At 35.1% G+C, this 26,365-nt stretch overlaps 2 protein-coding genes across 2 annotated transcripts in view; one reads left to right on the top strand and one right to left on the bottom strand.

Moving 5' to 3' along the window:
- Window positions 1-26,365, bottom strand: part of LOC129742247 (tyrosine-protein phosphatase Lar) — a 740,954-nt gene that overhangs the window by 688,571 nt on the left and 26,018 nt on the right. The gene's annotated exons all lie outside the window — the stretch shown is intronic.
- On the top strand, window positions 10,304-11,703 carry LOC129744149 (uncharacterized). Its single transcript, XM_055736545.1, has 4 exons — window positions 10,304-10,452; window positions 10,518-10,695; window positions 10,760-10,926; window positions 11,059-11,703. Exons 1-4 carry the CDS (start codon window positions 10,413-10,415, stop codon window positions 11,208-11,210), a joined length of 537 nt encoding a protein of 178 aa, XP_055592520.1. The 5' UTR covers window positions 10,304-10,412; the 3' UTR covers window positions 11,211-11,703.

Below are 26,365 nucleotides of genomic sequence, written 5' to 3'. Positions count from 1 at the left end.
GCCTGTTGGAAAAAGACTAATGCCCCCCCTGAGTACACGGACAAGCAGATAAAGAGCAATCAATCTCTGTGCCATTGGATGACGAAGAATTATCGCGAAGCGTCATGATCTTCCGCTTTACGTTCCTCGATGACTGCCAACCGAGACTTTTAACTGATTCAACTGACGGTAAAGCCCGAACAATGTTGTTATTTCAACAATAACAATGGAACGAAGCATAGCTATCAAACGAATCATTCACAGGAGTGCTACCGTTTTCAAGGTCCGCTTTGGATTCGCTCCCGGAAGAGGACAACAGAAGTAAGGACAATGAAAATAGTATCACCGTCAACAAAAGATCGGATAAATGAGAAAACTCTAACACACGATAGCAGAATGATACGACTAAGAGATTTCTAGGAAAGTATATCTTCAAAAGCATACCATACAAAGTGCCCACGCTCTTTATTTCCACTGCGAAAAGTACTAGTAGGTACACCGTGTAGAACAGTGGTTTTCAAACTTTTTTCACTCACCGCCCACTTTTACAAAATTTTCGAGCTCAACGCCCCCTGGGCAATTTTTTAGAAAATCTATTGAAACATTTGAAAATCTGGATCGTTGAAAAACCATTAGCTTTTGGCTTGATATTGTTATAAGGTTTAACTTAAAATTCATTCAAATTTATATGTGGGTGCCTAATCGGGGACGAGACGAGGGTGCCACATGGCAATTGTTAACTGGACTAGTACCATGCTGATAGATAGAACCATTTATGCAAGTTTGGGAGGACTCACGATCAGTGCCACTCCAACTAAGGGATGTCCCCAAGGTGGGGTTCTATCACCGTTGTTGTGGTCATTGATCGTGGACGACCTCCTAAACAAACTTGTATCTATGGGTTTCGAAGTTATTGGCTTTGCAGACGACGTAGTAATAATAGTTCGGGGAAAATATGAGAATGTGTTGTCAAACAGAATGCAATCTGCACTTAATTACGCACTATTCTGGTGCAGGGAAGAGGGACTGAACATTAACCCTTCCAAAACTACTGTGATAGCATTCACTATGAGACGAAAAATTGCATTAAAACCTCTAACACTAGATGGGGAAGTGCTAAACTTCGAATCGCAGGTGAAATATCTAGGAATCATACTAGACTCAAAACTATCATGGAACCCACAGTTAGAGCATGTAATAGCCAAGGCTACAACAGCTCTATGGGTTTGCCTCAAAGGAGTAGGGAAAAAATGGGGACTAAGGCCGAAAATCATCCATTGGATATTTACAGCTATAATAAGACCCAAAATCTCCTATGCCTCCTTAGTATGGTGGACCAAAACTGTGCAAGCTACGGCCCGGAAGAAATTAGCGAAGCTTCAAAGAATAGCAACGCTATCTATAACTGGCGCTATGCGAACCACATCAAGCGAGGCTCTGAATGCACTACTAAATATTCTGCCACTACATCAATTTATTGAGTTAGAGGCAGAACGTAGTGCCTTGAGACTCTCAAAAATCAAAACTCTCTATGAGGGGGATCTCACAGGACATCTAAAAATCCTGAATAAATTTAAAATAAACTCACTTATTGTAAGGAATGATGACTGGATGGAGCCCGTTTTCAACCTAGACATACCATACAATGTAACTATCAACGATAGGGACGTGTGGGAGTCAGGTGGTCCTAAGGTTCCTCCCGGATCGATTAAATTCTTTACTGATGGGTCAAAAATGGATAACAGAACTGGGGCAGGGGTGTTCGGACCTAGACTCAGGATCTCAATTCCTATGGGAAACTGGCCAACAGTATTCCAAGCAGAAGTTCAAGCAATTCTAGAATGCACTTTAGCCTGTTTGAAAAGAGGATACAGGTACACAAGTATCTATATATTCTCTGACAGTCAGGCCGCTCTCCGAGCACTAAGTACGTTCACATGTTACTCCAAGCTAGTATGGGAGTGTATTGTTGCACTAAGAAACCTGGCCATACGGAACAGAGTATTTTTATTCTGGGTTCCAGGCCACTGCGGTATCCTAGGGAACGAAGAAGCAGACCAGCTAGCTAGGGAAGGATCTCAGGGCCTGTTAATTGGACCAGAACCCTTCTGCGGAGTATCGAGGAGAGCCTTAAATCTGGAACTCAAGAACTGGGAAAGCACCACTATTGGCTCCAACTGGAGAACAGCAGAGGGAGCAGCTCAGGCGAAAAGATTCATTGAACCAAGCGCACGACTCTCCAAAAACATGTTGAACTTAAGTAAGCACGAGTTAAGTACTTACACAGGTCTCTTGACCGGACATTGTCCAACAAAACAACATCTCAAACGGATAAACATTATTCAAAACGACGACTGTCGGTTCTGCGGGTTCGAAAGAGAAACTGCAGAACATCTTCTATGCAACTGCTGCGCCCTCCTTAATAGGAGAGAGCGTGCTCTTGGGGCAAAGTTAATAAGCGCACAAGACATATGGTGGCATATCAGCCCTAAGAAGGTTATATCATACATCTTTGATATCATACCCGATTGGGATAAAATGCTTAATCAGCAATCAACTGTCACTTTAACCCATAGTGCAGGTGAGCCTGATAGCATACAGTAACGCGGGGTAATTACCACAATAGATCAACTACTGGTCGCAGTGGGCTCTCCCCTACAAGGAAAAAAAAAATCGGGGTAGCGCACGGCCCCCTCCAATAAACAAATTTCAAATTATAAAATTTAAATGAGCCTTCAGAGCCAAAGGGGTATTATAAGGTGTTATGAGTGTAAAAATGGTCGATCTTGATTCAATATTGTCAAACGATTCTTTATATTTCGAACTATATTTAATGATTTTTCAGATTTTTAGAATTTGTTTGTTATACTATTTTGTTCCAAAGAAAAATGCGTATTTTTTGAAAAATATATGGAAAATAACCGAAAATAACAGATAAAAAGCGTGTTTTCTCGAAATTAGCTTTTGTGTATTTAAACACTTTCGGCTCCAAGGGCCTCAAATTGCTTCAAACCTCCAGTTAACACTTAATCCTGAGACAAGTTTCATGGACACTTACTTAAACTGGTTTATTAGTTTGTTTTGATATCATATCAAATATCCTTAATTTTGGTAAACAAAATTTTCTATTCGGCATTAATTTGCATTAGTGTTGAAGACTAAATTGCATTATTGAATACAAATTAAATTCTGTCAAGCTGGCAAAATAACGTAAGAATAGTATTACTTCTTGATATCTGAATTCTTGTCCTGTTCAAAGTTATGCAGCAAATTTATATGAATTTACAAATCTTAAAGTTAAAATTAGATTCTAATAACTGAATCCAGGCAATGTAAGTGATAGATCAAAAGTTTATCCATGGCAAATGATGCCATGATTTTTTTAATCGATTGATGTAGAGATGAACAAAGAAGAACTTAAAATAAAAGTTCTCTAATCTAAATTAATTATGACATATTTTCTTTCTAGAAAATCTATCACTTAATCACAGATGACGCCTTTTTATACAAATATTTTCGAAGGTATTTTCTGTTCAGCAGATTTTTTGAGACAATACAATTTAAAGATTATCAAACATTGCCATCTAAAATTATTCTCATTAACCCTCAATAATCTTACAAAACATGATCAACATGTAGAGCGTATACAAAACTAGTGACAATTGAAAAAAAAAATCTTGTAATTACATTTCAAAATAATTATTGAGATACTGGAACAAAAATTTTCTTGCCGCTCTGTGAAATTACAGTTTTTTTAGTCTTCAACCTGATGTCTAGTTTTGTAACGTAACTTCATTTTTTGCGTCGTGATTTGTGAAAATGTGAATTACGACCTCACCGCCCCCCTGAGCCCTTCCAACGCCCCCCAAATTTCAACATTGAGCTCACCGCCCCCCTGGAAGCTCTCAACGCCCCCAAGGGGGCGGTAGGGACCACTTTGAAAACCACTGGTGTAGAAGGACCGAAACGAAATCGACCACAATCTTGAAGACGTTCTCGGAGAGAGAATCGCCTAATAAAAGATCATACTAAATCCTGTAACAAAAAGGTTGATAGGATCAGGATAAGCATACCTGCCAAAAACTGTTTTGTAAAGAGTGATACGGTCAAAATTCGGTCAATATCCACTTGACGTATTTCTTTCAATTTTGCATTTAAAAATTCTGAACACCCCTCATTTTGAAGGTGTGTGTGTGTGTGAGTAGAATGTTGCTCCTATTTTGATTTTGGAATTCACTCTTCAGTTGTCAAAATGCCGTCCAAAAGAGCAGCGTATCAAAATTTTGCTCGCGCATCGCGAAAATCCGAGCTATTTGCTCGCAAAGCTGGCAAAATCTCTAAAAGTTGCTAAATCAACCGTTACAAATGTAATTAAAGTGTTTGGGGAACGTTTGTCGACAGCCAGGACCCAGCAAACATGAAATTGCATTAAAAATGATAACTCAAGTCATTAAAAACGTTACTGCGAATCGTAATTCCAACTAATGCAAGTAGAATGTCGTAAAAATCGTTACTCGAAGTCGTATTAAATGGTTTAAATCGGATATGATAAAAAGTCCGCCATGTTTGCAGATTTTGAAGACGAATTCGTTCCTGTGCTTTCTCCCGCGTGGGTCAAAAGAGAGAACAGCTTTGTTGTTCTCTTTGCGACCAGCAGTGCAACCAGATTGCTAAAAATCAGATGGTGTATTTGCAAGAATTGCCCAATGACAGAGGCAGCAAATATTGTCGCTGGCAACGGTTCTCATGCGTTGAGAAAAAAAACTTGTGCTCTCTTGCATTCTTTCAGTATGTATGAATATGGTGTCGAAATCGTATACTCTTATCGCTTTAGCCAGAAGTTGAAAATTTGTATGTATATTGCCTCCACTTTGGTAGGTAAATACTGTTTTTTCGTGTTTCATACGATCATTCTATAATGTATATGAAACGTATAACAAAGTTGTTGAGAAATAAACCTACAAAAATGTTTGCTGGGGAAGTCTGGATCGGGGGGAAATCGAAAACCGGAAGCCGCTGAGACAACAAAGAGAGTTGCCGGTAGTTTCAAGCGAAACCCTAACCCAGGGCCGGATTAAGCCATCGGGGGGCCCGGGGCAAATTTTCTCGGGGGGCCCCTATGATTCGATTTTTTTTTCAAATGCTATCCCAGAGAATACAAAACATTTTAAACGTGTAAAAGAACTGGATATAAGCTCAGTTTACAGTCTTCAAATTGCCATGTTGTCTGCACAGAAGATAGTTTCTGGTACCTTCAAAAAAAAAAAATTGTTAATTAATTAAGTGCAAACATTGCGGAAGAGTGAAACAATGAAAGCTTTGATTTGAGCTGCAAAATGCTCAATTGAATCCTCTTTTTTTTTAAATATCCTTATCACCAACTAAAGTTCTATGATTTCGAAAAAATACCGAACAGATATTTCAAATGATTTTCATTTCATCATTGATCATCTGTTTTGTGATTCATCGAGAAATATTTACCTCATGACAATTGGGAAGTATCATGAAGATTTGAAACATAGAATACAAAATTTAAAAAAAATAAACAAAATAATTAAATTAAAATTCCATAGAGATACAGATACAAGAGATAGAGATACAAGAGAATTCGAAACTTTGATTCAGATTTTTTTTTTGTAGCGGCCCACCACACTCCCCCACACCAAAAGGCTCAATTGAGCCCCCTGGTAATGGACGCTACTGTTCTCAGCACGTCTGGCAAAAAAACAAAGAAACTTCAACGCGAACCAAATTTTAATCATGCTGAGAACACAAAAGTTTATTATTTACTGCGAGGAAATGTATGCTATAATTAAACAAGATTACGATAAGGATCTCAATGTAAGAAAATTTCCTTTAAAGAGATCCATTTCTTTTTTTTAATAATGTTAACTAATCAAATATTATGCTAGATTTACTTAAGTTTACTTATTAATAGTTAAAAGTACGTCAAAAGAAAACTACGATGCTACTGGTTATATTTAGAACCAAAATTCAGTTTCTCAAATCTAAATCGTGATTTCAAATCAAGTTTTGAGAAACAAAATATGAATTGAATAAAAAAAAGAGATTTAAAGTTACATTCAGAGCCAAAGCAGAAATTGCACCAAATGTGAATTTCAATTTTATATCTTTGGAACACAAAAAAAACGTTTTCATGAAATGTTTACGAATATGATTCTCATCAGATAAAAAAAATGTTACCAAATTGTTATACTAAATGTGATAAAAATTTCATTCGATGCCCTCAAAGCCAAGGAGGTATAAATGCAAAAATGATCGATTGAAAAACACAACTCAGATTAGAGATTAAATGTTTAAAACACAGAATCAGCTATCATTGAAAAGGTCAGATAAGGAATCCAAATGAGTTAAGTATCTTAAAAAAGATCCTGAGTTCTCAAAATTCAGAAAAACCATGAAACTGAACCTCAGTAACTGAAGAAACAAATCTCAATAAATTGAACCTAGAAAAAGATAAGATTGAAAAAAATTGAAATCTACATGTTAAGAGAATCACTCAATGATATTTGCAACTTAACTATGAGATCATTTTTATAATAATTCGAGAATGATCATTTGGAAAATGATGTGCTGACTTCAGAATATTGACTTCAGTAGATGATAAAATTTTGGTTATATCAGTTGAAAATGTTTCAATGCGAATTTCAAGTTTAAGACCGAAATTGGGATGGAAATTCAATAAAGAAACTCTGTACTGTTGATTGGTCCAATTTAGACAACTACAGTTTTTTTTTTTTGATTTTATTTTCAAAAATTGGGAAGGAAAGGGTTGAGAATTTATAAACCAACGGAAATTTCAATAATAATGATCGAAAAGTGAAAAGCATAATAACAATACCCGGTATTCACCCGGATACTGCGCGGGTAAGATTCTGTAATGCTTATCATAAAGTTTCTCTGTTCTCTTTTAGCACAGTTAGCCAGTTTTGGCGAAATTAGCTCCTAGTTTAGTGCAGTACGCATTACTTGGAAAGTTAAAATAATAATAAACATATTCATTGTGCAAGACGTTTGTATGCAATAAAATTGAGGAGATGACGGAATACTATGTAAATAAATAAATAATGTTTTTCTTAATTTTTCCTGTTCTGTACAGAATATTTCGACTGACATGTTTCGATAAAAAAATAAAAATTTGTGGTGTTTTGCCCTTATATTCTTCTTAATTTATGTTTCAAATTCGGTTCGCATTATTTTTGTCCGGATTTTGAGTTGTAATTTTTAAAATTCTATACCGAGATTTCGAAATTCTTAGCTCGCAAAATGCAGGAAAACTTCTTCACTGCTAACTCCAAGGGATTGCAGTGGAGAGAGAATTCTTTGCATTTGGAATGGTAATGAATAAAATTCCACAACTGCTTAACAAATTGTAACAATTTGCAACAAAAAGCACATTTTCACTCTCTCTGAGCACCGGTTTCTCTCATTTTAACTGAAACCTTTTAATTCTCTCTAATAAATTGCAACAAATTATAACAAATTCAATCATTGGCTGCAAATTTGTTTGATCATTAACGATGATTCTCCGTTTATCTCAGTCGCCGGCTAACTCTAGGGGGCCCCCTTAACTTATTCAAGAGACAAACTATTCTAAATATTATTTCCCGGGGGCCCTTTTAGTTGTTATATTTCAAATTGTCATTCCGATTTTCTAGTTTTTTAAAAGATTTGTAGAAATTGAAGTAGTATGATTAAAGGAATGTTAAAACTTTTTTTTCCCTCGGGGGGCCCGGGGCAATTGCCCCTTTTGCCCCCCCCCCCTTAATCCGGCCTTGCCCTAACCTCTCTCTCCGAGATGTCGCAAATAAGCTGGGTGAATCGTCTACAACCGTGCATCGAGCCAAAAAACGAGCCGGACTATCGACTAACAAGAAGGTAGTGACTTCAAATCGCGATGATAAACAAAATACGACGGCCAAAGCGCGATCCCGGAGGCTGTACACGACGATGCTGACGAAGTTTGACTGCGTGGTAATGGACGACGAAACCTACCTCAAAGCCGACTACAAACAGCTTCCGGGACAGGAGTTTTATACGGCAAAAGGAAGGGGAAAGGTAGCAGATATTTTCAAGCACATGAAACTGTCAAAGTTCGCGCAGAAATATATGGTTTGGCAAGCCAACTGTACCTGTAGCTTGAAAAGCAGTGTTTTCATAGCTTCCGGGACTGTCAACCCAGAAATTTACGTGAAAGAGTGTTTGAATAAACGTCTGCTGCCTTTCCTGAAGAAACACGGTTGTTCCGTACTGTTTTGGCCGGATTTGGCATCTTGCCATTACGGCGAAAATGCCATGGAGTGGTACGCCGCCAACATCGTGCAGGTGGTTCCCAAGGACAAGAACCCTCCCAACATGCCAGAGCTCCGCCCAATTGAGAAATACTGGGCTATTGTCAAGCGGAACCTAAAGTAGACCAAAAAAAACTGCTAAGGACGAGCAGCAGTTCAGGGCAAACTGGCTTTCTGCGGCGAAGAAGGTGGACAAGGTGGCTGTACAAAATCTGATGGCGGGGGTTAAGCGTAAGGCCCGGCAATTCGGATTTGGAAAAGTGGAAGCCTAACTGAATATTTTTCCTGAATTTTATACTAATTAAACTTGAAAAAGAAATTTAATTTGATTTTTTAAATAAACGATTTCACCGATTTACACGCGTTTTCCCTTGACCAAATTTTGACCGTATCACCCTTTAATCAAATTTGCAATAGTTTCCACACAACAGTTGATCATATAATTTACGAGCTCTTGGTTTAACAGAAGTAGCATTTATTTGATTCGGTTTCGGCTCCTTCGGCTTCCTATATGTCTTGAGACCCAATATTACGATGAACGGTGCTGATAGGGGATCCACTTTTCTGACCACATCCTGAATTGAGCCAGTCTTCCTACTGGCGTAAACACGCATGACATAAGCGACAAACTTGTTTATAATAGTGATAAAGTTAAAGGGTCCCAAGTGACTCACTTCTGGTACGCTACTGTTGATCGAAAAAAAACTAGACCACGCATTCTTTTTCCTGCCAGATACGAACACATCCGTTGAAGTTCCGATGATCTAAAGTCAACATTTCGAATCCAAATTGAGTTGAAATAAACTTTAAGCCTAGTTCATAGGCAAATAATCATGATCAGCAGCCAAAGATCAAATTACGGATCCCTTCAAAGTAACATCAAGTTTCAGAGTAATACTGTGCGTAAGTATGTGTGAGTATGTATTGGTTTTAGTATAATAAAAAGGTGATACTAAATAATAAAATAATTATAAATTATGTTTAATGTTTGATTGACAAACTATTTGTGATTTTATTTGGTAAGCGGGGGTATTTTAAAGTACAAAACAGCCATCTTAGTACCAAAACAAATTGGGAACTTCTTTTTTCGACCATAACGGTCGAGAAAAAGTCCTAAAACCTTATGCCCCTTGCGGTTGGCCAAAAACAAATTACAACCAGAGCAAGGAATCCACGGAACATCACCATCATTGTTCTCCGGACATTTTGTCGATAAGTCGGACCGAATTTCTTTTCGCCCAAGAATTACTGCAAATGAGCTGGAACCAAATGGAAAAATTTCATTCGATGGAAGAAACAAAACCCCCGAAAGAGCCTTGCTGGAGAAGCTCCAGACCGTTTTCGGTTCGATACGGATGTGCAACCGCGCAGATCCGGCCGAAAACCCTCGCCACAGAACGGCAATTGAATGGAATTTTCAATTAAACGGATATTTCGAAATTCTAATTTATGGAAATGGTGCTACTGCTGCCGGATCGGTAATTGTTGGACAATATTGTTGCGGTAATAGTTCACAGGACGTGTTCGGCATTCGAAACATCGGGGTTGTTGAAGTGGGAAACTTGATATCGGCGGAAGGTTATCGCTTTTGGAATCAATTCACCTAATGTTTGGAATGAACTATTGATAACATCCTTAAGAAAGAGGCGGTTAAAAGAAAAATATTTATTTTAACGTTCCACGCGCCTCATGTAAAACAAATGCGTGTATACGCAAATCAAAGTCGTAACATTACTTGACTTATCATGCGGTCAACTTCCTAGCAGCTTTTTTTAGCCCGGGAGGGAATAAATTGTTTTGATGTTGTCGTAAACGTTATGCACAAGTGCATGTCGATTATTGAACCATTCTCGCTAGTAAGGTCAATGGAATAATTTCTATTTTATTGCGTATAAATTGTCAAATTGAAACAATGTATCGTAGAAAACACTCTGGATGAATTGAATTAACTTGATTTTAAGCAAGAATGTATTAAAAATTTATAAGGCTGAAAAAGGAACAATCATCATACAAGACTTACATACAACAAGCAGCTGATTTCCGTATAAATGACTGCACTTTGATATGAACTTTATTTCCATTATCGACACGGACCGGGAGAGTAATCAGTGAAAATTAAGGATGGGTTGTTTAAGTTGTGCAGCTTCAACAATTTTAACGGGTAAATACACCATCAGAAAAGAGCTAATTGGATCTGTTTTATAACTTCTTTCCTTCTTTTGGGAGTTTTGATATTCGCAAAATGGTCCTGTTCACTCGAGATGGAACAAATCCAGCAGCAGTGTATCGAGAATAGTGGTTCGGATTCCGGTTACCGAAACATAATTAAAGCCTCAAATGACGCAGAAAATTGCATCAGCCAGTACGTTCTGATTCAGGATTTGGATTCCGGCAGTCTGCAAATGTAATAAACATAAGTGTTTAGATTGATAGTCTTTGAAAGTGTTTGACCATATTTTTTCTTACAGAGACTGTAAACAAATTCATGAAATGGACCGTCAGTGTTTCGACAGCATCCATCAGGGATTCGTTGAATGCCAGCTTAATGGCCAGGATTCTGCCGAAATGGAAAGCGTAACCGTTGTCCTGGGAGCCATTCAAAGATTTTGCACCCGGGCTTCGCATTCCGATGAAGGTAAGACATTTTTCTTAGCTTAGCTTGTTTGACTACTCATATCCACCTTCAATCATTTAACCCGATGAAGGTAAGACGTTTTTCTTATTTTCAAAATAACAAAGTTATTTTTTTTTTGACCGAAACTTTCAGATTTCCAACGGAAAACTTACGAGATGTGCATCCAGCGGCTGTTGTCTAAAATAGATGCATGCTCAAAGACACCCACTCATCCCTCGAAAAAACAAGCAAGATCTTTGGAACGAGTTATCAATCATTTGAAACTAAGGGATCTTAATTTCTAGAAAAGGTTGTTATCACAGTTCATAAACATTGAAACTCTAAAGCTCATTAAGTGATTAAGTGATTAGGTGATGTTGCGACTGGAAGTTTGTGTTTATTATTACTGCGATTATTATCAAAATAGATTACATTGTGAGTCTCAAGATTGAAGACAAATTACGTTCCAGGCAACATTTGCAGCAAGAGGTTTTGTAAACAATTGGTTGTGTTTAGTAATGGTTGTATAAAATATTAAGACACAAGATAACCTAATAAAGGGCCAACAATTTGAAAGAATAATAAAAAACACTAGTTATCAGTGTTTTTTTGGAACATTTGATTGAAGTCATTTATCTCCAGAAAAACTCTAGAATAAGGTGTTGTTCAAGAAAAAAACGTCCGTGAAATGATATCTTTAATCCTCATCCGTTCTAGATTTATTATATCAGTGTATATTCTAGGAGCATCATTTTAACACTTCTGAATAAAACCGCTGTATCTCTCTTGTGCCACAAACGGTTTGTAGAAATTTCATAGTTTGGTAATCTTGTAACGTAGATGAAATAGAATTGTAACAAAATACCCATCTAAAACAATGAAAATTGATGAATTTTTCAGCGAAGCTCTCTGGGAGTGTAATGTTTATTTGTGCTAATTTTTGTGGTGTTCTGTCAAGTGTTTTTTGAGATAGCGTCCAATAGAGAAGTTTTTCGGCTTTAATATTTTTTCAATTTTTTTTTCAAATTAAGGCAATTTTTGGTAACGTTTCTTGAAGCTTGACCTTCTAAACAACTAAAATTTTGAATTTGGTCGAAGTTAGAACAAATTAAGCCGATTTTCCTCCTTCGGCACAAAAACTTCGTATTTGACTTTTTATCACTCCACCACAGTTTTTGCGCAATGGCACGATTCCAGTCTCAACCTCAACACTTTGTATTTTAGCCACACATCGTGTCAATCGTTATGAAACACTGAGTGATTCGCAGTTTCCACAGATCGCCAACGTCCTCAAGTACTAAACATCATTTTTTTCAATTTTTTTTGTCAAGGAATTACAAGCGAAACTTGTCAACGAAAAGTTTCAGGTTGGAAACCTGCCAGGAGACCGCAACAGAGTTCGTTTTGCTGTCCACTACGAAATTTTTCAAAATATCTCCCCACTAGCTGTACAGATATTTTGCGCACGATTTGACCACCGTATTTTGTTTATTTTACCGGTGAGTAGGGTTTCTTCCGTGTAGAAATGAAGTCAGGCCTATTTAAGAAAAAATTTATCTTTTTTATTACTTCTTCTATGATATTTTCGGATTCAGCTTGAAAAAAACCTTTCACATTCCTTTATTTCATGGAATCAATCATCATGGAATCAATCATCTTTACTTTTATTCAAACTTAAGATCCCTTAGGACTTCTTGAATAATTTACCATGTGAATTTGGGTTGAATAGTTGATTTCCAGCTGTTTTTGGGTCTCCCAATGGAACTTTTCTGGATTTTTCTTGATCCTGTCCAAAAAAATTTGGCAATGAACTTCAGTATTTGACGCTATCTCAAAAACCACTTGAAAAATTGTCACCATGCATCCAAAAGCTATTTACAAAACTAAGTTGCCATTTTTTTCGAATACACTCATTACTCACCTCACTTTCGAACGTCTAACGTTTTAAATCACGCGTCTCACACCTTATGTCTCAAGTCTAGTCTTCCTGTCTCGCTCAATGCCTCAAGCCTTACCTCACCTCATCTTCTCATGTCTCGCGCCTCTCACTTCACGATAAAAGTATCTCCTCACGGCTCACGTCTCCTGTCTCACCATTTCATGTGTCACGTATCATGTCTGAATTCTCACGACTCCCGCCGTACGACAAACGACTAATGTATAACCTCTTCACGTCTCACGATTCATGTTTCTTTATTTCATGTCTCTCCTCTCACGTCTCACTCTATCATCTCACGGCTCATTTTTCAGTCTTAAGCCTGATTTCTCATTTCTCCCATCTCACGTATCATGTTTCATCTTCTCAAGTCTCACGTTTCATAGTACTTCTTCTTAAGTTTCGACTTGACGTATCTGTCACGTCCAACACGTCTTAAGGCTCAAGGCATCACGTCCCAGCATCAATGTCTCACGCGACTTAGTTTGTAGTTGTGAAGACATTTTTGAAAATTATCCCAGAGGATGAAAATTCCGAAAAAAAATATAGGGAAAAATGAGGATACTTGAATCCTGAGGTGATTTGATCCCTTAGCTATATCTCGAAACCGGAATGTCTTACAGAGATCAAATGCTCTAGAGAAATGTGCCAAATTTATTTTTATATTTATTTGATCATTGGGATTTTAACATCTATGGGGTCATTCCTCCCTCTTTATTTTTTTGTGTCATTGCACTTCGATTAAGAAATTTAACGAAATGTCACTTGAAGAAATTTTTTTACACTTTTAAATCTCACATGAAAAAATTATAATTAAAAATATTAATTCCAGTATATCAATCTTCCGAGTATGATATGAACTTGATAATGTAGAGTAACCTCAACTTTTTCATTATGAAATTCCCAATTAGATGAATTATATCAAAATTTTCAACTACAGTGAGCGAAATAAAAATAGCACCACTATGTGTTTTGCTTGTTAAAATATGAATGATTGAAAATCACCAAAGCTTTGTTCTATAAATCTTTTTGAATTGTTTAACGGATAAATCAAGCATAAGTTTACTTTTTTTTGACGTAGCAATTGGCGTTGAGGACTAAAAATGTGAAAAAAGGGTGCGAAATAAGAATAGAACCACTTGAGTTTTTCAACAAAAACAAGATTATTTTTCAAAATTTACTGAGTAAAAGTGAATAATAATGCTTCTACGAATTATTTGAATAGATAACTGCATTTTAAGGAGTTTTACAGATTCCCTAAGGTTTTTAAAGGTTTTAAAAGGGGGTTTTAAGAGATGCTTCTCTAGCGTTAAGGAATTTGATATATGAGCCTTAAAACTTTATCAAACTGCTTGATTTCTGCATTAACATTCATAAGTTTGATGCAAAATGATGAAACATAGATTTAAGGCTGAGTTTGAATCCAAAAAGCAGGTTGAAATTCAAAAATACTAATATTTTTTAATAAACAAACACTATTTCACTAGTTTTAAGTCATAGATGGCCGCACTATCTTGCTATTTAACCAAATGCATGCCCATTTTCGAATATCCGGGATTAATTAGGGAGTGCAGGATTATTTTGATCCAGAAATAAATACATGTACCGTGTGAACGCTTTGGAAATTCTAAGACCATTAAATCAAAAAAAAAAAAAGTAGAATTGCATCAAGGTCACTAAAAGTGAATTTTTTGGACCGATTATCAGAATAAAGTTATACTTTGCGATGGAGCTTGATTGAGCAGACGGCTAGCAGTATTATTGGTATGATTTGCAATTGAATCGGAAGTTGAAATGAGCAGGATTTTTTTCGGTTGTACATTTTTGTGCTGGTGATTCTTTTGCAAATCCGGAAAAGCTTTCTGCAGCGCGAACTTCCACAAAACTGTGATGGGAAAGTACCTTAAAATGATGAATATGGGCCTAAATAAACCTGGAAAATCAATATTGAGACTAAATTTTGTTATAACTGCAAGATAGTGCTGCCATCTACGACTTGAAATTGGAAAAAGTGTGGTTTACTGACCTAATCAAAGTTTTTGATTTCCAACCTATTTTTTCTGATTCAAAACTAATCCCAAATGTTTGTTTCATCATTTCACGTCATTTTTATGAAGAAAGTAAGTAGTTTGATAAAGAATTACAGCTCAAATATCAAATTCCTTAACGCTAGAGAAGCATCTCTTAAAACCCCCTTTTAAAACCTTTAAAAACCTTTGGGAATCTGGAAAACTCCTTAAAATGCAGTTATCTATTCAAATAATTCGTAGAAGCATTATTATTCACTTTTACACAGTAAATTTTGAAAAATAATCTTGTTTTTGTTGAAAAACTCAAGTGGTGCTATTCTTATTTCGCACCCTTTTTTCACAGTTTTGGTCCTCAACGCCAATTGCTACGTCAAAAAAAAGTAAACTTATGCTTGATTAATCCGTTAAGCAATTCAGAACAAACTGTGGAAGAAAATTTTCGTATTTTTCAAGCATTGATATTTTTACAAGCAAAATACATAGTGGTGCTATTCTTATTTCGCTCACTGTATATTCATTGATTTTACTGCTTTGTCATACTCATATCACTGAACATTTAGAGGAACTCGATTCTGTTTTAAAGCATTCATCACATTTTCTTAAATTGATTGAGAAAACATCCTACAGAAAATAGTTATGTGTACTTTTGTTTACAAAAGCTGGGGTTAACGAAACTATAATGAATTTTTAACACATTTTGAAGAATGTTTATAACCTTTTAATGCTTTAAAACAACCTAATCAAAATCCAAATATCTCGAAAACATGTGGAGATTTTTGAGTGATGTATTAACAAAAAATATTCTAGAGATTAAAAGAAATCAGCCCATGGTATTTTTATTACGATATTTTAATGTGTGTGTGAGATATCGAACAAAGTATGCAAAAAAAATTGCAAAAATCGAGTTTATTTATTTTTTTGAAAAAAGTAGTTTTTGGAAAATCGCTGTTATTTCTTCAGATTTGGAAATTTTAACAAATTTTTTAATCTCAATCAATCACTAACACCTTCCTGCACCCAATTACCTAACAAGGTTTTGAAGAAATTAGCAAAACTGTATTGAAATGAACTTTCGAAAAATATTTTTCAACTTTGATGGGTCATAACTTTTATAAAACTCGAAATAACGACTTCAAACCTGTTGAGTTTTGTTTTTTCGGATAAAAATGTTATTATTTCACTGAACCAATAACTGCAATTATTATTTAAAAAAAGTCATGCATTAAACGGTTAAATCAAGCTCAAAAAAATTTTAAAATGTTGAAAAAAAAACAGGACTTTTCAACAAATCAGTCGTCATTATTGCCGTTGTAGGAAACAAAAAAAAATCAAATGTGGTATTCTATCATTTTTCGATATGTTACACTCATAAACTGTCCTTTTACCTATACGAAGTGTGTTATAACTGTCGTTTACTAAAGCCAAATTATTTTTTTAAATATGATGTTGAAGGATTTTTTTAAAACCATTAATCAACCATTGATTTTGCATCATTTAAAGTTTTTATTGCCGAATTCGTAAATCATGATCTAAGAAGTTAAACGAAATATGGGCAACGAGTTCTATAATTTACAGTTCTGTGGATTATTTAATAGCATACCCAAGTTATTAAATATAATAAAAATAAATTAAGGAATTTAAAGATTTGTAATGCATGAAATTTTGGTGTCAAATCAATGAAAAAGATACAGTTATTTGTTCGACAATTTATTTAAGTTTCTGCAGAATTAAGCTAGACTAAAAACTAATTTTAAAGATTTATTTTTAAACTTAGTTGAACAGTGTGCAAACAAGGTGTCAAATTCAACTATTTACATAATTTTTTTTAAAGGTATGGAAACTTTGTTATAAATCCTCTAGTTTTGGGGATTTTGCGTTTTGAAGTTTCAAAATTAATAAGTTTCTGATGAAATCAATCATTGATAACTAATGAGCTGACACCTCTATGAAAAACAAAACAACAATCCTATAGAAACAAAAATTGATTTCGAATCTATTTATTACCTTCCATTTCATATGGAATTGAGATTTTCTCTGATTCAAGTTCCAGAGAAATTATGCTTGCAAAAAACAATCCTTAAGCTATTGACAATTTAATACAAAAAAAGTAACTATAATTGACATTACTGAAGAACATTCATGAGGATTGTTATCGAAGATTTTATTTCCATTAAAAATTTGTTGAAGAATGCGAATCTATTTGACCAATGATTTAGAAAAAATATCTAATGATTCATTTTGATTGAATATTATTCCTCAATATGCTGAAAATTTTAATATTTCACTGGACTGTGATGAACGCTAAAAGAAAACCTCAGTAACTTTTTTCTCGGAAGTCAAAACTACTTGCGGTCTTCGAGAAAATTGATCAAAAGAAAAAAAAATAAAACCAATAGATTCTAATGCAAAATTTTTAATATTTCGTTTGGTACCTACGACATTAAGGACCGCGATGAAATCTTAGCCGAAAAATGTCGAAGTTTGGCATACAGTATCTCAGAAATCACTGGACCAAATCCTACAAATTTAGTTCCTTTGAGCTACCTGAAGTGTTGTGTTTAATTTCGTAGAATAAAGTTTCATTATTGGATTTTTAAAAATCGAGTAAAGTGGAGCAACCTAGAAAACGAGAATTCTCGAATTTGGTCTGCAATGTGTTAACACAACATTGTAAAAGATTTTCGAGGTCATTTGGTGGATCTCGCTATTTGCTAGTTTTGAAGAACGCAAACGAAAAAAAACCCTCAAGAGGATTTTTTAGAATCTCAAGAAAAAGTTACTTTTAGCTAGTTTGTCATTTTTACACAAAAAACTGAACATTTCTAATGATTTGAAAATAAAATATTTTTATATGGCTCATAAATCGTAAACCCTTCGGAATTTTTCCATAGTTTCTTCAGCAAAGTTTAATGATAAGAATAAGAACTATACCACCTTGAAAATGTAGAACAAAATTAGGTATTTAAAAATAAACTTCATTCGGGGTCTCAAAATTACACAACAGCTCGAAAAATTACATGATTTTGGTCATTTCTTTGACATTTTAGAATGTTTGAACCAAAAGATGCATTTCATCTGACTTTGTTTGTTCAAACATATTTTGAAAATATCTAAAAAAGGTTGTTTTTTTTGTCATTTCATTAAATTAAAAACTATGCATGAATTTTTGTAGATTTGTTTGTTTCCAAATAGTTGTTTTCTAATCTACATAATATTCGAAGAAAGTATGACACATTAATAAACTATTCACGATAACCAATAAATAAGTTTTTTTATGAAAGTTAATGATTTATTGAAATTTTTACCAAATTTATTTTCATTCGGAGGTTCGTGAGTTTTTTTTTATATTTTAGTCCCTAGTTTCTGTTTGAAAATTCAGTTTGGTTTACTGATTATACTTTCGAAAGTCCTGCTTATCATTTTGAACACATTTCCACAAATAAACGCAAAATGTTTTTTTTTTAAATACAAAAAAGCTAGTATAATATAATACAGTAGTTTTTCGATTTTATCACGGTCAAAAAAAATTTCACCGTGAATATGGCGAAACAGTGAATTTGGCGAAACTAAAAATTGAAGTAGAAAAAAGTATTTTTTCTGTATTTAATCAATATTTTATAATGGTTTCAGCAGTGGAAACGTTTTGAATCAATAAATTTTGATCATAAGACGTAATTATCAAAGATTACTAAAAAAATAGATCGTTTTCAGTTCAAATTATTCTTCTCTAAAGCAAATTTTTAGGTTTTATCTTGAAATGAAACCTATTGTTTATCCATTTGATAGTATACATCTAATTAAAGTGAATTATTTAGTTTTGATTGAAATTTAACAGTCGTTATCTCTTATTTCGATTTTTAAAAAAAGTTCAAAGAAATTAGCATAAATAAATTTTTTTTGCTAATTCCAAATTTCAATATTTTAATCTTAACACCTTTGATGAACTAAAAAGTATATTTATTCGAAAAATATCTTCAAATTTGCTCAACTTAGACTTTTACAGTGTGTTTCTCGAAATTTGCTTTATGGGCAGATAATCTTTTGTCTTCATATGTAGAAAAACAGAAATCGTAGTCATATTTTCAGACAAAGCTAGCAGAATTTCATTTTGATCTTCCAAAATCATCCGTTCAGACAATACTAAAGGCTATCCAATAAGGATTACGCACGCCACCCTTTAAAATAAACAAGTTCAACAAAGAAATCAGAGACACATATCTCTTTTCAAAAACGCTTAAATTCACCTACATTTTGATATGATTCGCATAACCAAAAAAGTTATTTTTTTTAAAGCGACTAACCGACACAAGTAACAACACTAGCATCAGCGTAACGTTTAAATACTTGCGTCGATTATTACAAGGGTTTTTAAAATCCAAATGAGGATTTTAAACACTATACAGATAAAATAAGCAGTTCAATGGCATTTTCATATTATTGGATACCTATATACTATAACATAAACCATGAAAAATATCATAAACAAAGACGCTGTATGCTTTTGAATGAAAATTAAGGACCTGAAAATGGTTTCTGAATGATTTTTTAAAAAGCGTGATAAAATCGAAACAATAACCGTGATAAAATCGAGCGTGAATTTGGCGAGTATTGATAAAATCGAATAGTGATAAAATCGGGAAACTACTGTATAATAAAACAAGTTCAGTTTATGAAAATGGTCGATAAGACTTTCAATAGCTTTTTTTAAACAAAAATCTCAATTGGACTTTTAAAATAAATTAATCGAAAAAATGAACCATTGTTCAAGAAATTGTGGAAAAAGAATGATTTTTGTTAAGTCCCAATTTCTAAAGCATTGATAATTTCTGTGTTCATGTCTTCAGAAAACACGTAAATCTAGATAAAATAAACATATATTTAACCAAACAAATTCATATGAACTTCATCTTTCGGTTCAAACATTCTACAATGTTAAAAAAACTTTCGAAAACTTCTAAACTTTTGAGTATTTTATGATTTTAAGATATTGCTCAAAATATTGTAGGAAAAATGCAATAAGTAAACAATTGAGAAACCATAATTTCCAAAACATCAGAAATTTTCTGATTTTTTTTAAAAAAATTTCAAATTTTTCCTCCCGGATCAGGTAAGAAATTTATTAGTTAATCCGTAATTTTCTAAATTTTCGTAAAATAAAAAAATAATCTTAACATACTCAAGCTTTAAAAGTTTTAATTCGAAATTTTAGTATAAATGAGGATCACTAATTTGAATCAAGAAAAGAGAATTTAGAAAGCTCAGCTTAAAAAAAATAGTTCCAAACCCTCTGATGATTTTTTTTTCACAAACCTTTTCTTTGATGACAGAGAGTTTCCTATTTATTTTTTTTATTTGTTTGTTTGTTGTTTATTTATTCTTGCAATTTAAGATAACAATCTTTTCAATCACTGCAATTGGTTTTACTGGGATTTGCAATTATTCTAGCTAATCTTCTCTACTCTTATCCTATTCTAACCTGGCTAAACACTCTCTTTTAAAAACGTTAATGTTACAATTCATCTTGATCTCATCAGGTAACTGGTTCCAATAGACAATGCCGCGTACAAACAGTGTGCCGTTGTAATGGGAAGTAAAATTTCTCGGAATAACCAATTTTCTCACTCGATTGCTTCTGAAAGGTATGAGTTTCTGGTAGAGGTAGTCCGGTGTCGCTGTTGTAAATATCTTCTGTATCATGATGTTCGAACGATGCTTGAAGAAATCGTAAAACGAGCAGCCCATGAACTTCCGGTGATGTATGCTCATTCTCGCGTATCGATCCAGCTTAAAAACCCACCTGATGCAATGATTGATGGCAATACGTAAACGATCCATTGCCATAGCTGACGCATTTATCAAAAACTCTGAGCCAAAGGTAAGGTGCGGTAAAATTAGGGTTTTAGCTATTTTCAATCTAAAATGCGGTGGTAGTATGCTCGCTGTCAATTTTAGATGGCGTAGGACTACATAGATTTTACCGCATAGTGCGTTGACTTGTTGGTCCCACTCCAGGTTACTTTGGAAAATTATTCCAAGATTCGATACTTTGTCGACGTACGAAACATTAGATGATCCCAGGGTAATGACCGGCAGTTCAGCATTCATTCTATTACGGGAGATGAGCATCACGTTGGATTTTGAAGTGTTGATACGTAGCATATTCCTATCAGACCAAACTTGTAAGCGCCTCAAGTCATCATTCAATAGTCGAGCCATTATTTCGATCGAGTCGGTAGACGAGCAGAGGTAAAGTTGAACCAGGGTGGCCACTCAAAATCAATTTTTGATTTCCCGCATTTTTCCCGTTTTTTTCCCGCATGGTTTCACGAAATTCCCGGTTTTATACAACACAAAACCAAACAATATTCCGAGTATTCATTTTTGAAACCATATAAACGAAAATCGATTAAGCTTTCTTTTAGTGGTAAATGATCTTTAAATGGTTTTTATTTCAGTAATGTTTACCTTTCGTTTGTTTATTTGTCTGGGATTTTAACATTATCGTGTTATTCATCCCTAAGTAATGTTTACCAATTAACCTAAAAATCATTAGATTGATAAGCAGGATTTTTTTTAAACTGTGTCACTTGATTCGAAAACACATTATTATGATTAGATGATTATCATTTTTCGATTTTATTTGTATCTCATATATTTTCAAGTATTTTAGTTTTTCGTCCATTAAGCTTGCCTCTCTATGAGCGTCGGAAAGCACCTTCAATTTTCTCGCTTCCAGTTCCTTAGCCTCCTTTTCTGCCTCTCGCTTCCGTTTTGCTATAGTTTTTTTTCAGATTTTCCTCCATTTTTTTGCTTTTAAGGACTAGACATATCTCGAGTGAGAATTGCGGGCATACTGGATTAACGATTTCGTTACCGTTATAGCTATAACTCCCGCGTTGGGTTGTCAGACTCTCGGTTTGATTTTCAACTAGGCATTTCGCGTTAACGGAAAAGCCTCTTTCCATCGTCGCGTTGCCATGAGACAAAATTAGAATTTTCTTCAATAAGGTCGTCAAATTGAAGAACTCCTTTTTCGGTTCGCTAATAAGTTCCATCACAAAATGTCTCATTAGACTGAGTCGATTTGGGGTCACTTTCGAATTTCTCAAACGTCTTGGTCCAAAACTCATCCATGATTTTTTGCAGAATTTTTAAGTAACGTTCACATGAGTAAATTTGAACTTTTAGGTTTGTATGAGAAAATTGAATATTTTGTACTGAAAAATCAACATCGTTTCTGTTTCTTTTGTGGAGACGAGCCAGCTGATGGTTTTTGTGCCAATTTATAAAATTTCTGAAGGAAATTTACCGCTGAACATCTTTGTCGAAGACCGTAACTTTGTATCTCATAAGACAAAAAAGTTATAAGCTGTTTAACAGGGAAATGTCTTTTGGCATTGATAAACCATAAATTCAATTGACATCACTGCTGGAGCCTCGCGAAGTACAGCATGAAAAATAATCATACAGTACCTCGATAGGCACCCTGCAGTGATGTCAATTGAATTTCATATTTATCAATGCGAAAAGACATACCCCTATTAAAGTGCTTATAACTTTTTTGCCAAATGAGATACAAAGTTGAAGTCTTCGACAAAGTTGTTCAGCGGAAAATTTCCCTAAGGAATTTTATAAATTTGCACAAAACCATCAGCTGGCTCGTCTCCACAAAAGAAACAGAAACGATGTTGATTTTTCAGTACAAAATATTCAATTTTTCCATACATACCTAAAAGTTCAAATTTACTCATGTAAACGTTACTTAAAAATTCCGTAAAAAATCATGGATGAGTTTTGGACCAAGACGAAGCTTTTAAGACCCCAGGGTTTGAGAAATTCAGAAATGACCCCAAATCGACTCGATCTAATGTCCCATGGTTGTGTTTTTCTTCGATATCCCGAAATGATGTTCACATAATTGTCCGAATTCGTCCTTAATTTTATCGGCACAAGCTCTACTTATGTGTTGCTTGTCAACAAGTACTTCTAGACACAGGTGTAAACGTTTTTTGGCAATATCTGGATAGTGTGCAATCACATCGGGATTAACGCACGATAAATACCGAGTGATGGGATAAGACAAGGGAGATGGTATAGCCATTTTATTCAAAAATCCACAGTAAAACGAACGACAGCTATTTCCGAATACAAGGATACTTTGTCGGAAACATGATCAGACTCTTTTGCTTTTTTTAACTGCGGATTTAGTTGAGAATCGAATTTCTACGCTTCCAGAAGGTAGAAGATTTATTTCTGAGAGTTCAATTCCAATAAATGTTTTTGATTTTACGTTTAGTCGTTCAAACTTTACAACTTTTTCCATCAATGCTCTTACAAGCTCGGTTAAATCATCGAAGAAAAACGGAACCATCGGTGCTTCTGTCTGATACTCGCGTAGAAAGGACGCAACAGTCGAAGCGGCCGTAACAAAAAAAACTCATTTTTGATCCCAAAAAATTATCATGTACAGCTCAAGCAACTATGTCGAATACCTTCGACCGGGAAATCGATGGAAAAGTGCGTTTAAAATTTGGATGGTTTTCCTTAATCTTTTTCTCCTCTTGTTTATTTTTACCTCGTCGACAAACCGTTTGAGGTTCGGTAGCATTTTGGCAGCACGTTCTGCAACGCGTTCATTTTCCATCCAGCGAACGTTACAAAATTTTAACGGAAATATAGTTGAACCCGTTATTGTCCTTTACGTTCTCAAAAGTTCATCCAAATTCCATTCAATTTTCTCAGCCCCTCCTTGAACGGCTTATGTACAATCCACAGCTCCCAATGATGAGAATCTCGTACGCCGGATTTGAAACAAGTTCTTGAACCTCGCTAGTTAGTTCCTTGAGCATTTTCCGATTTACTGCTGGACTATCCATGGAATACAGGATCACTCGTTTTGATTCCAGAAGCGCACACCAATATCCATTTATTGCTTCTGACAATCTTATTTAACGTTTCGTCAAATTCTAATACGAACTCGCTGCAATTCTGTAGTAAATTGAAAACTTCATTAAAAAAATAGAGAGCAAAACCGTGTGGAATCAAATAGCATATTTTTGTTCTTCCCATTTCTATTCGATAAGCAATCTGGCTGGTCGGGAACATCCTTTTGTTGTTCAATGAAACAAGTTCAAACTAATCGAAACCGATCCAGGTCGGCTGGAGGATTCGTTTCGACCTGGTAGAAATTGGTCGAAGTCAATTCGAAAGAGACTGGTGATCAACTGTCAATCCATTTCCACTAGTTCCGACCTATTTCGACTAATCTTCATTGAACAGACTTTCAATGAGCCAAAAATTCCCGACTTTTCAAAAAAATTCCCGGCTTTTTCCCGCTTTTTTCCCGTTGGATTTCAAATCCCGTCTTTTTCCCACTTTTCCCGTTTTTCCCGGATGGGTGGCCACCCTGTTGAACATCATCGGCGAACATATGTATTTGACAATGGCTTATTACTGCTGGCAAATCGTTAATAAACATGCAGAACAGTAGAGGTCCCAAAACTGAACCCTGAGGCACACCAGACATTACTGGAACAGGATCTGAACAGATTCCATCAATAGTCACAATTTGTGATCTTCCAGACAAGTTAGACTGGATTAAGTCTACAGCTCTGCCAGAGAAGTTGAATTTCGAAGAGAGTTTTCTCAAAAGCTTCACATAGGAAACTCGGTCAAACGCTTTGGAGAAATCAATCATCATCAAAAATGCTATGCCTTTTTTGTCTACAGTGGCGTGGATATCGTCGTGTACTTTAAGAAGTGCAATAGTTGTACTATGACCGGATCTGAATCCTGATTGATTGGAGTTGAGTAGGTTCGTTGTATTCAGATAGTCAGTTATTTGAATTTTAACAATTTTTTCGAATACTTTTGATAACGCACAGAGTAGACTGATTGGGCGAAGATTGTTCATATCAAAACTTTTTCCCTTTTTCCGAATCGGGAGAATTTTTGCCATTTTCCATGCACGAGGAAATCTTGAAGTTGATATGATTAGGTTGAATATGAACGTAATTGGCTTAATCAGCGAAGGAAGAATCAATTTCAAAAATCTTATTGAAATGTTGTCCGATCCAACAGAGTTCGATTTGATGGATGATATGGCTAGAATCACGTCATTATCTGCAATCCTAGAAAATCCAAAGCCATGAGGATTGGCCGGAGGGCGAGCAATATTGTGTTCATCGATCGTAAAACTTGTGACAAAGTGGCTATTAATTTCATTGACAGAGTTGATAAAAATATTATCACTAGCCTTTTTTGGTTTTACGGCAATATCTTTTAGTCTTTTCCACAATACTCTACTTGAATCGTAATGCTCGACAGATTGCTGAATGAAAGAAGCTTTGGCTTCATTGATCAAAGTCGTTACTCGATTTCTAAGGTGCTTGTATTCTGTTTGTGAGGAATCAGTTCTGCAGTCAATTCAGTATCTATATGCCAAATCCCTCTCAATCATCGCTCTAAGTATATTGTGATTAAACCATTTGTTCTTAACTGTAGATTTTACAATACGTACCGGAACGAAAGTATCGAATAGTTCTATGATTGTTTCATTCAACAAATCGACAGCCAAATCCACGTCACCAATTGAGTACAAATTAGACCAATCGATCGAATTAGCTGAAAATTCCAATCCATTCAAGTCAATGCGTGTAAAGTCTCTCATAGTTATACGTTCAATCAAAACTCTTTTAGAAATGTCCAGCGATGCAAAAATGACGTCATGTCTGGAGAAACCGGGAGCAGAAACTTGATTGAAATTTTGAACGAACTCCAGGTTGTTCGTCATCATAAGATCAATAAGAGAGCTTCCTCCTTGATGGTAATGAGTAGGGTTGTCGTTCACACAACTAAATCCGAAATTTTTAGCCGATTTTAGCCGCCGCCTGTCGCGTAGAAGATAGCCTTCAAGTCTTCTAAGCCAGGGGGTATGAGATCGAATCCCGGTCACGGCATAACATAGTACACTTTCGGTGGGTTGGTGGTTTTAGCATTTGGAAGATGCTAGCCATCATATCCTCGAAAAATGTACGCTTAGAGTTAATAAAAAGGAATCTCTTCGAGGAAACATCATGTTTCATTGAGATCCTGTATGTGTTTGTGTTCGTTTTTTAAAATAATCGAGAACGCTACAAAATTGGTTTGACACTGTATTGTTTTTGGTGGGATCTAAATTGAAATCACCAACGATAACTGTGTGAGTGTACTGCAACGATAACTCGGAAAACTTCTGAAATTTTTGAAGCTCCAGAAAAGACAATGCCGTACGTAAAGATGAGTTGTAGATTTATTTTTAATTGTTTCACTGTTAAGCTCTTGAATTAAACACCTTGACTGAAAAATTATAACAGAAGCTTTTTTTACCTTTTCAAATTTGCAACTAAGAGTTCTGTTGGGCACCACTGAAGAATGCGCCCCCCTCGATAAGGTTGGATAGAAACGCTTATGTGTAGTGTAGGCATAAAATGACAACGAATGTCAGACGTAGAAG

This window comes from Uranotaenia lowii, chromosome 2 (assembly GCF_029784155.1).
Source record: "Uranotaenia lowii strain MFRU-FL chromosome 2, ASM2978415v1, whole genome shotgun sequence".
Classification (NCBI taxonomy): Eukaryota; Metazoa; Arthropoda; class Insecta; order Diptera; family Culicidae; genus Uranotaenia; species Uranotaenia lowii.
The sequence above is the reverse complement of the archived record's forward strand: the minus strand, read 5'-3'. Positions and strand labels throughout refer to the sequence as shown.

Coding starts and splice junctions, on each gene's coding strand:
- LOC129744149 (XM_055736545.1), top strand. CDS start 10,413: ATGGGTTGTTTAAGTTGTGCAGCTTCAACAATTTTAACGG. Junction 10,453..10,517: donor AGCTTCAACAATTTTAACGG/GTAAATACACCA, acceptor TTCTTTTGGGAG/TTTTGATATTCGCAAAATGG. Junction 10,927..11,058: donor GGCTTCGCATTCCGATGAAG/GTAAGACATTTT, acceptor CGAAACTTTCAG/ATTTCCAACGGAAAACTTAC.